The following is an 11561-nucleotide window of genomic DNA, read 5'->3' on the forward strand; positions in this document are numbered from 1 at the left end:
CTCTCCAGTTATTTGGGGTGCGTAATGTACATCATTAATTTATTAGAGCACACACACGTTCAAGTAATATTCTTCTATTTCATAGGTAGTGTAAGAGTCTCCCGATAGCATACTTCCCTGTCTCCTCTCCTAGCCTTTCTGCTATCACTGTCATATATTTACTGATTTATGTTACAAACCCTATGTGACATTATTCCTTTTTAACAAAATTACTTTGATTCTCTTTTAAGGAGATTTAAATAAGAAAACTCAGATATTTATCCACAGATTTGCCATTTCCTGGACTCTTCATTCTTTTGTGTAGATCCATTTTCACATTTGCTGTCATTTTTCTTCTGCCTCAAGAATTTCTTTTAACATTTTTTGTAACTCTAGTCTGCTGGCAATGAATTCTTTCCACTTTTTGGGTGGGGAGGGAAGCTTCGTTTTTGAAAGACATGTTCACAAAGTATGAGATCTCAGATTGACAGCTCTTCCTTTCAGCATGTTGAAGAGGGCGCTCCACTACTTCTCGCTTGCAATTGTTTCCAGTGAGAAATCTGCTGTCATCCTTATTTTTGTTCCTCTACACAGAATGTATCCTTTTTCCTCAGGCTGCCTTTAGGGATTTTTTTTTTATCACCTTTTTTTTTCCTACATTGCAACTAACTTTAATTTTTTTTTTAATCATGTTATGTTAGTCGCCATACAGTACATTATTAGTTTCTGATGTAGTGTTCCATGATTCATTGTTTGCATGTAACACCCAGTGCTCCATGCAATATGTGCCCTCCTTAATACCCATCTTTGGTTTTGAGCAATTGGATTATGATATCCCTTCGTATAGATTTCTTCATGTTTCTTATACATGGGGTTCATTTTGCCTCTTGGATCTGTGAGTTTATGGTTTTCCCCAGTTTGGAAAAGTTTTGGCCTTTTCATATTTTCCTGCCCTTCCAACCCTATCAGGGACTCCATATTAAGCTACTTGAAGACATCCCACAATCCACTGATGCCCTTTTCATTTTTATGATTCTTTTTTCCCTCAGTTTCACTGCCAATAATTTCTATTACTATTACCTTCAAGGTTCACTGTTTTTCTGCCATGTCTAAATTGCTGGGAATCCCAACCAGTGTATTTTTCATCTCAGGTGTTGTAAATTTCATCTCTAGAAATTTGATCGGGATCTTTTTTATATCTTTCATATCTCTATTTAACTTTTTCAGTATATGGACTATAGTTATAACATTATGTCCTTATCTGCAAATTCTAACAACTGTGTGAGTTCTGGGTCAGTTTTGACTGGTTAATCATTCTCCCCATTTTAGGTTTTCTTGTTTCTTGGCATGCCTGCTAATCTTTGGATGTCAGACATTGTGATTAGCCTTGCTGGGTGCTGGATATTTTATATTCCCATAAAAATTCTTGACCTTTGTTTTAGGATGCAGTTAATTACTTGGAAAATTTGACTCCTTTGGGTTTTGTTTTTGTGACTTGTCTGGCTGGTCTGGAGCAGTGGTCCAATTAGGACTGATCATTACCCACTTCTAAGAGATCTTCTTCAGTTTCCCACCCAATGCCCTAGGGATTGTGAGTCTTTCTAATCTGTGTAGTGGAAACAGCAGTGTTTTCCAAGCCTTTCACGTGGCTTTTTTCCCTTCAGCCTTGGGGGATTTTCTCACACATGTGTTCTGATCCCTACTCTGCTGAATACTCATGGGGGACCCCCTGCAGGTCTTTGATTTCTTCCTCTCTACGATCTCCCCACTCTGGCACCCTGCCCTGCCAAGTCCAGCCATGTTGACCTCCCCAGACCCTTAGCGCTATCTCCTCAACTCAGTGAGTCTGATGGGCAGTTCCCCACCCCTGCACTGCAGCCTGAAAAGTAAACTCTCAAGGCAGAAAGTGGCCACCCCTCTTCTATCTCCCAGAGATCACTCTTCAGTGCCTGATGTCCAATGCTGTAAAAACTAATTTGGGGGAAACAACAAAAACAACAACAATTGTTTGATACATTTTGTCTGGTTTTATTTTGTTTCAGTAGCAATGGTAAACCCAGTCTCTAACACTTCATCTTGAGTGGAAGCTTTAGTCTCCTGACACTGGATTTTAATGACTGGTTTACTCCTGATTTTGAGGGAGAGTGCAGTCCATGAAGAGCATGGATCCTGGAGTCGGACCAACTGAAATCTCTGCTCCACCACTTCCTAGCATGTGACTTAGGCCAGGTTACCCTGACGGTGCCTCCCTTCCCTCATCTGTAAAACAGGAGTGATCATAGTTGTGTCTCACTGGATTTTTGAGAAGAGAAAATGAGATACTGTGTTTAAAGCATGACAGAGTTCCCAAGAACCACAAAGTGTCATCAACATAGATGATGGGGACCTTGGATCTCAGTAGGTGCACCTCAAGAGCTAGGAACCTCACCCTGTGTTCTCTGAGTGATGAGATAGCCACGAGACCCCCACCCCACTCCTCATTGCTCTTATTCAAGGGTTATCATCTCCTAAATAACAGACCTGGGTTTTGGGGTTTTTTTTGTTTGTTTGTTTGTTTTTTCAGGAGAAGACCGGAAGACCCCCAGTGAATCAAACAGCCCCTCTTCCTCCTCCCTCTCAGCTCTGAGTGATTCAGCCAACAGCAAAGATGATTCAGACAGCTCTCAAAAAAACAAGAATGGGAACAACCTGCTGGTCATCTCTGTTGTGCCTGGGAGCCAGCCCTCAGTGAATAGTGAGGAAAAGCCAGAGAAAGGTAAGGGAGACAGTGCGTTGGCCTGCTTGAAAATAAGCCCTGGAGGGGAGTGATATTGGAAAACAGACAGTAGGCCTGGGAACAGTATAATGCTGTTTGTAGTCTTCTGGATTTTCTGCATCCAAATATGGGGTGGCTAGATGGGCCGTGTGACATGGATTCTGGAGCTGTACGTTTAACTGCTTTTGCCACAGAGATGCAGGGAATGGTGCCTGAGAGGGTACAGCTGGGGAAGAGGAGAAATAGGGGGCTGTCTGTCCCCCCTCCCGCCCCCTCCCATCCTTCTGCCCCATGCACCTGTACACCCAGCTCCCATCCTTTCAGGGTTCGAATGCGTTTTTTGCAACTTTGTCTGCAAGACGAAGAACATGTTTGAGCGCCATCTGCAGATACACCTCATCACCCGGATGTTTGAGTGTGACGTGTGCCACAAGTTCATGAAGACACCCGAACAGCTACTGGAGCATAAGAAATGCCACACTGTCCCCACCGGTGGGCTCAAGTAAGGAAAGCAAGTACAGAACCTTTTACTGTGTTGTTATTAAACACCCTTCCCCAACCCTACCCCACCCCCTGCCCTGAAGGTTTTGGGGTCATGGAGAGGGAGAGCTTGGCATTGGGCTAGTCAGTCAGGCACCACCTCTGCTACCTTTAGCTGGATATGAACGAGACCTAGTCCCCAGGGGGTCAGCGGACGCAGCAGGAGAATCCATTTCACAAATTTTCCAGGATTCCTGGTGAGCCAGCGTCGTGTTGGAGCAGCTCAGCCCGCAGGGCTAGACTCATCCTCCACTGCTTGAGTTTGGTTCCGACTGGAGTGTATGGACTTGGGGGTCAGTGTCCCCGAGTGTAAATCATTACACTCTCATGGCGGTCACTGTCTCTATTTTTTTAGATGATTTTCCATGTGCCTTTTAAACCAGCTTCACAACAACTCATCCGCACCCCACCCCCAAATATCGGATCCTTACCTTTTTGAACAGGCAGGAGGCAGTGTTTTTCAGGCAGAAATCACGTGCCTCGGGTCTTCCTGCACACATGCCTTATTCCTTCCCAGGAACTGTGATTGGGATCTCCCTGGCTAGCCTTCATGAGATCTGACATTTCCAGTCACACGTTACTCACAGATCCCCAAAGACCTAGACAACAAGCATCGTCATTAACCGGTATTTGCAAGAAGCCTTCTGGTCTGAAGTGAGACCCGTCAGTTCTTACCAAACGCACGGTGTGTCTGGCTTGATAACAGGCGCTGAAGGGCAAACGAGGAATAAAACATCATATCTACCCTCAGGAAATGTATGTCCTAGCACTACCAGAGTTTAATCTTCCGGGTGATTCTGAAATCAGCCCCTGCTCACAAGGCACTTAGGATCTAGCAGAGAAAGAAGCATATGTCGTTGAGCACAGGAAGACACACAAGTTTCAAGGCATAATTATTCATGTTTAGCTGAAATAATCATGTCATTAAAAGAATGAAAATTTATATTTTACTTAACACAAGAAAAAAAACCCTCTTGTTTTTAAACATTTTTATCTTTGAAACTCACATATTGCCAGAGAGGTTGGGATGACTCTCCTGAATGGGCGAGGGATGGAGAGATCCAAAAGGACCCTGGGGGTCAAGTGTTGGGGTCAGTCCAGGGTTGACCCTTCTGCAGGTTCCTGCCTGGTCAGAGGCACCCTCCTCAAAACCTTTCCCAAACAGAGGAGTCAGGGAGCAGCACCTACTGTCAAATTCCATTTTGTTTCACTCTTGCGGCACTTAAGTGGGAGGGGGAGGGGGATGATTGCAGGGATGGGGGAGGGGAGATGATAATTCAAGACAACCAGTAAATGGGAAATGCCCAGCGAGAGCTTATTTGGGAATTGGATTTGGTTTATTCCCACTGTCCCTTTCTAAATACTTGTATACTCTTATTTTTAAAAAAAGAAAGAATGAAAGAAACCATGTAGTTCTGTGGTTGGACTAGCGCTCGTTGCCCTTCCCAGTAGCCCAGTCACACCCATTAACTCTGCGGCGCCCCCTGCCAGTTGTGGCTTTGTCAGTTAGCCTTGCCTTGGGGACCTACGGAGTCCCAAGCCTCCGACCCATTGGGAAGAATGCACAGTGAATGCTGACGCTTTTTTGCCGGTCCAGACACTTCTGGTGTGGTGCTAACGGTCCCCTGTGTAATAGTTTATGTTCTAGGATGACCAAGTAGAAGAATACTTTGAAAAAATTGATAATGCCTTCTGGCTATACAGTGAGTCTTTGTTTTGTTTTGTTTTGTTTTGTTTTGTTTTCCCTTTGCCATATCAGAGAATTAATTTGCCTGAGAGAGTGTCTTTACAATAAATATTGGGAGCACGGAAAACCCTTAGCACTTTGCCTGAGCAGCGAAAGAAAGATTGAGCTGTGGGTCACAGAAATGTTCTTAAAATGAAACAGACTGCCGATGTCTAAATTGCTTTTCTGTGATGGAACTGCTTGTACTCTATATCCTGTTCATAATGCAGATCAAATAAGATTATACTATTATTTTTCTTTTGCCGTAGCTCAGGACAGTGGTGAGTTTCAGACTCCTCTAGGTAAGGCCCAGCTTGGCGTAGGGGTTGTGTGTGCACCTGACCTGGGAATGGGCTTTATATTTCTCTCGTGTGCACTCTTCTGTGAGCTGAGGTGCAAAGGCTAACGGCGAGCTTGGCGCTGAGGAGCAGTGCACGGCGCACTTGGTTGTGTTGGGCTCTGTTGAACACCTCTCCAAACCCTCAGAGGACAAGTCACTCCTGGGCCCTGCCCGGCAGGTGCCAGGCAGGAGCCAAGGCAGCCACTTTTGCATTTGCATTCTTTTGGGAAAGAGAGCAAACACGCTACAGCTATCATTTCAACCACCAACTTGAGCTTTGCGGCTTCCGAAAGAGAAGCTCAGCAGAATTTGCAAACATGCCCTCACTGCTCCTCCTAGCCCCTCTGGACAGCCAGGAGGCTGGGGGGTGGCATAGCCTCCCTGCATAGGATGGAGAAACCAAGCCTCGGGGAGGCCCAGGCTTTGTGCCAGGGCATATCCAGCTATGGCCCGATAGAGGTGACGGAGCTGGGACCAGAATCTGCCAAAATTCTGTGTAGAGACCAATCCAGTAATGAATCAGTGCCTACCAAGCACTGCCGAGAACGCAGAAGAAATATAAGATATGGTCCTGCCCACTGAGAATATATGATCCAGTTGGATTACTATTATCTCCACGATGGAATAATGTTTTCATAACGTCTTCAAACTCCAGAGAGCAGTTGCCTCCCTCCCTCTTTATCCCTCCTTAGTGATGGGCTGGTGGGTGGGCCTCCCTCTCCCGAGCCCCGTGCTGGTCCTCATCTGCCTCTCCTGATGGAGAACCAGGGCTGTAGGAGATAGGATTTAGGAGTACAGATCTATGTGTACACACACACACACACACACACACACACACACACATTCACACAGAGAGACACACACAGGCCTTCTCAACCTAACCACCCTTTAATAAGCACGATTCTGACCCCTACAACTTTCTGTTTGCTGGAGGTAGCTCTCCCCCTATAAGCTGTTCTTCAAAACTCTTAGCCTTTCTGCGTGTGCTTGGTGTGGTGCATGAAAAGTCGATTCTTTGTGTTGCTCCCATCTAGAGGGGAGGTCATGAGGTTTAGACCTCTGCTATGTCTGGGGCGGGGAGCGGGGAGGGCTCCGAGGGGAATGGGCGGGGAGGACGGAGGGGAGCAAGTGCTTACTTATTCCTCCCCCTTTCTCTGCTCCCCTTCCCGTGGGCTGGTGCTCACTCATACAGCCAGGAGACCCCCACAGTAGGCAGAGCGTACGTTACCAGAGCTCCTCCTTGGCGGGCACGGCTCTGTGGGCAGAGAGAGCCAAGAGGGTCCTCTTAACCCCCCCCCCCCCGAGAGGTGGCAGGGCTGGGCAGGGGCAGGCGAGGCCTTCTGAGTTTGGAGGGGGCGGGGGAGAGGGCGGTGAGGGGAGGCTGGTGAAGAGGGTAGAAGCGGGGCCGCTGCCGAGCCTGTCCGGCTGACCCTCCCTGTCATTGCTTCCCCCCCTCCGCCCGGCAGGTGCCCATTCTGCATTTATTCCACCAACCGCCCCGCTGCCATGGAGTGCCACCTCAAGACCCACTACAAGATGGAGTACAAGTGCCGGATCTGCCAGACGGTGAAGGCCAACCAGCTGGAGCTGGAGACGCACACCCGGGAGCACCGCCTGGGCAACCACTACAAGTGCGACCAGTGCGGCTACCTGTCCAAGACCGCCAACAAGCTAATCGAGCACGTGCGCGTGCACACTGGGGAGCGGCCCTTCCACTGTGACCAGTGCAGCTACAGCTGCAAGCGCAAGGACAATCTCAACCTGCACAAGAAGCTGAAGCACGCCCCCCGCCAGACCTTCAGCTGCGAAGAGTGCCTGTTCAAGACCACACACCCCTTCGTCTTCAGCCGCCATGTCAAGAAGCACCAGAGTGGGGACTGTCCCGAGGAGGACAAGAAGGGCCTGGGCCCCGCCCCCAAGGAACCAGCCGGCCCCGGGGCCCCGCTGCTCGTCATCGGGAGCCCCCGGAATCTCCTGTCTCCCCTGTCGGTCATGTCCGCCTCCCAGGCTCTGCAGACCGTGGCCCTGTCGGCCGCGCATGGTAGCAACTCCGAGCCCAACCTGGCACTCAAGGCTTTGGCCTTCAACGGCTCCCCTTTGCGCTTTGACAAGTACCGGAACTCGGATTTTGCCCATCTCATTCCCTTGACAATGTTGTACCCCAAGAACCACTTGGATCTCACATTCCACCCTCCCCGACCTCAGACTGCGCCTCCCAGCATCCCCTCACCCAAACACTCCTTCCTTGCCTATCTTGGACTGCGAGAACGAGCAGAGACTGTCTGAGGGCAGCCGTGTTCTGTACCAAAAACAAAGAGACAAAGATAAAACAAAAAACAAAAACCCACAAAACTTAAACACAACCCCAGCAGGTGTATGTTGCTGCAAAACCTACAGGCCCCTGGGTCTGAACCACGTGTACTGTATATCTTTAGTAAGGAATAGAGGATTGGCTCTGTGTGGACACCCTATTGCATTGACCTGAAAGCTGCTTTATCCAATCTTCAGAGAGGTGACCTACTGCATACGTCTACCTTCAGAGGCATGCCTCCCCAGCTCCCCACTCCCACTCTCGGCCCTTCTCCGTACTTTGCTCTGAGAGGAATTTTGTCTTGTTAAGCCCTAAAGAGAGTGTCCTTAATAGCAATCAGCACTTGTACGCTTATGCACTGGTGCATTTGGTTTTTCTGTTGGGTGAATGGGGTGTGTGGGTGTTGTGGAGTCCGAAAGAGAAAGCCGCGTGTCGTGTGCCATGCCATTTCTGTCGCCCATTTCTTCATACTGGCTTCTTTAACAGCGATGAACGTTCTTTTCCCTCCTGGGTTGTTCATCCGTACAGTCTCTCCCTGAGCTCCTTCATCAACTTTCCCTCTCTATTTTATGGCTGCAGAGTGGTAGGGCCTGGTGCTTGAGTCGATGAAGGACTGGTAGACACCCACAGTGCTGCTGGAGATTTCCGACCGGGTGCCAGAGACCTCGTGCTCAGATCTTTTCGGTTATGAAGATGTGAGAACTGAGAGTCCACTCCAGAAGAAATATCTCGCAGCACTGCAGCCAATATCACAAAACTTAAGTGTGTTTTGTGTGTGTGTGTGTGTGTGTGTGTGTGTGTCTCCATACGTATACAATGTGTATGGTGCACACACACAGTGCATCATTTTTTAAGGGCAGATTATATATATATATATATATATGACTTTATATATATATGTATATATATATATATATGATGTATTAATTCAGTGGTTACCATTCATTTGCAGGAAAAGAATTGTATGAGTGAAAAATTTTATGGTTGATAAATCCAGCCAAGGAGATTAAAGGGGTTTGGATAAATTCTGGGTATAAATGCTCAGACTAAAAAAAAAAAAAAAAAAAAAAAAAAAAAAACAGCAGTTTTGCACAGTGCTTTGGTCTTGCACTAGTTTTTGTTTCTCATCTGCAAAAAAAAATAAAGTAAAATAAAAGGAAGAAAAATGTACCTTTTCTATGGAATGAGTAGACTGTATGTTTGGAAAATTTTGTCACAACCTCTTTAACATATAACGACCCAACAAAAAGGTGCTGTTTAGTCCTACGGTTCAACTCATGCCCCTGAGAAGTTTCCCTTGTGTTTGCAGATCGTCTGGCTATAGCGGTATTCTCCATGTTATTAATAATTCTGTATTCCACGTTGTTAACGCCTGGTAGCTATAACCTGCTAGGAGGCTAACTTTATACTTATTTAAAGCTTTTATTTTGTGGTCATTAAAATGGCAACTTACGTGCAGCACTTTATTGCAGCAAGAAGCAGATGTGGATTTGGTTGCCTAGCCCTTTGCGAATCTTAAAAATGTAATGGGTGATTTCAAAAGAAAAGGAAAAGAAATCTTGGGCCGAATATCTTAATTGCTTGTATTTGTAAGAAAACACAATTTCCAGCATGAAACAGGCTGAAAGGGCAGGAAGAAATGTGCTCTAAGAATGGAAAGTTTGGAATATAAAAGTTTATATATTATTTATCTATTGAAGAACTGGTGTACAAGAGGAATGCTTTCTTACTGCGTTGCTGTTTTCCATCATGTGTTATCCTAGAGTTGGGATTTTTCTTTTCATCTGTTTCACCAGGGGAAAATAAAAGCATCCCTAATTTTCTTCCTCTAGTCAGTTTGCTTCACTGAAAGCCCCCTCGAACTTGGTACAGTTCTACAGGAAGCCAGAAGACTGTACTGTCGGTCCATACCATGAACTCCCCCACCCCCATACCCACCCTTCTTCCCCCAGACCTAGCAGGTGTGCTACATTTCCCTTTGCCAGTCCTCCAGCCCTGGCAAACCTGTTTACACTAAGGAGATGTCCCCAGGGGCAGGGAGGCTGAGCCAGCTAGGGCAGGAAGCTCCCGAACCCTCGGTCATCCTCCGGCAGAGACATTTGCTCTTGGCTATGTTAGAAGCGTCGTTCAACCTCGCCATGTCAATGTCTCGGTAAAAGACACTATAGACAGTTATGGACAATACACTCCAAGAATACTGGGCATATGGGTGGGTTGGTTTTTTTAAAAGTCCTGTCTTTATCCCCATATAATGGAGAATGTGCCACTTGGCTGATAATGTGCTTTCAAAATTACAAGTTCAGTGATGACAGAAGAGGGCCACGGGGATCCCACGGAGGCTGGCACAACAGGCGAATCGCACGGAAGCACCAGCAGGTTAAAAACCTGAAAGGGTGGCCCTGACAGTTAGGACTGCAGGTTTTACAGCATGCCACGTGTGCAATAGGAGGTCCTCGGCTGAAACTTGCAAGAGCAAGAGGGGTGTCGGAAGGAGATGTTTACTGCTCAAATGCCATGCATTTCACTGCTTGCCACTGAACTTGTATTTGAATGACTTAGTTATGCTTAATGTAATTGGGCAACTTTTTTAGCACTTTGGAAAGAGTCATCAATCTTTCTGGTAAATTATAAAAGTTTTCTGAGTGAGAAACGGTGTGTTTGGAGTTTGTTTGACTTTTTATATTATTATTATTGTTATTAATAAAGAAAAAATCTACAGCATTTTTTCAGACTCCACCGAGATAATATATACCCCCGAATTTGGTTTGCAGTTCGATACTCAGGGAAGGATTATTCCATAGATATCCTTTCCGTGTAAAACACTAACATCTTTGAGAAATTCACCTGCCAACTAACTTCAATTCTGTTTTCACTATGCATTCTTCAATGGAAGCTAGCTTATCTGTCCATATAGTACTGCAGTTAGAGTTCTCAGCACTTTCTTGCTTCTATCCTTTTTTTAACTCCTCATATTATGTTCAGATGATCATACTGTCAAGGTTTGTGTACATTACTGAAAATTTGTATTGTATAAAGCTTTTTGCATTACAAGGCTGTACAGGGTCATTTTGACAGTAACTGGTATATTTCTTTGCATCTTATGTTGCATTGCCAATTTCTAGTGTATCCAGTTTGGAAGTATAATATACTCTAATTAAAACAAAAAAAAAGGTTGGCTATACTCTTTTGTTTCTTTTTTTCCTCGCCCCACCCCCGCCCGCCCTTGGTTGCCATCCTTGACTACTTGTTAAGTCTCAGGGTTTTATTTGCCTTGCTTTGTTCCCATTTTAACTTCTCTGCTTATTTTTAGGAAATGTCCACTACTAGTTATAGCCATTGCAAAATGCAAGTTTTGAACAGCCACGGTTATAATGCAAACTGTCATTATGTAAGTCATTAATAGCCGTTAAGGCTGAGAACGTGTCCATCATTCAGTACAGTTGTAGACCAGCTTCTTCCTGAAATTACTTAGTGACATGTAGGAGTGTTCACCAGCCTTCCCCTCCCCTGCTTAACATCATTTTACTGACCCCACAGCCAAAGGGCAGGGGGGGAAACAGATGAATAATTCCACTTATCCTAATGAAGCTCGGCAACTATGAGATTTTAATGCGGGGGAAAATGGTCTATTTTGCAAGCTAAATAATAATCTATCCAAATGCAAGTAATGATTTGCCATTCAAAGGAAGGTACCAGAGAAAGAAACTGAGGCCAAAACAAAAGATGACAAGCACACTAAGTTTTTTAAAATCCATTTTAAAGTTTGGTTCCTTAGAGATCTTCCCTATGAATCTGTGATGGTTGATAAAAAATATAAAGCAGCAAAAGAGAATGTTCTATCTAGTTCACAGCTTCCATGCTTATAAATATAATGTCCTTTGCTCCTTGTAAGAAATTATGAACTGCTTCA

At 45.6% G+C, this 11561-nt stretch overlaps 1 protein-coding gene across 12 annotated transcripts in view; it reads left to right on the forward strand.

Moving 5' to 3' along the window:
- ZNF827 (zinc finger protein 827) overlaps positions 1-10828 on the forward strand; it is a 168708-nt gene extending 157880 nt beyond the window's left edge. Inside the window, exons 12-16 of one of the 12 annotated variants that reach the window (XR_004382428.1) lie at positions 2543-2734; positions 3059-3236; positions 4911-4977; positions 5270-5302; positions 6807-6864. Coding sequence is in view for 10 of the 12 variants with exons in the window: in XM_032855582.1 (XP_032711473.1) it covers positions 2543-2734; positions 3059-3236; positions 6807-7626 (1190 nt within the window). In the remaining 2 variants the exon portion in view is untranslated. Of the gene's footprint in view, positions 1-2542; positions 2735-3058; positions 3250-3791; positions 4491-4910; positions 4978-5269; positions 5303-6806 lie in introns of those variants that run through there. The other 11 variants (XR_004382427.1, XM_032855586.1, XM_032855585.1 and 8 more) reach the window with 11 other exon arrangements.
- Positions 10829-11561: the final 733 nt, after the last annotated feature.

The sequence above is a fragment of the Lontra canadensis genome, unplaced genomic scaffold (genome assembly GCF_010015895.1).
Source record: "Lontra canadensis isolate GAN:19392208 unplaced genomic scaffold, GSC_riverotter_1.0 scaffold10, whole genome shotgun sequence".
NCBI classification, from domain to species: Eukaryota; Metazoa; Chordata; class Mammalia; order Carnivora; family Mustelidae; genus Lontra; species Lontra canadensis.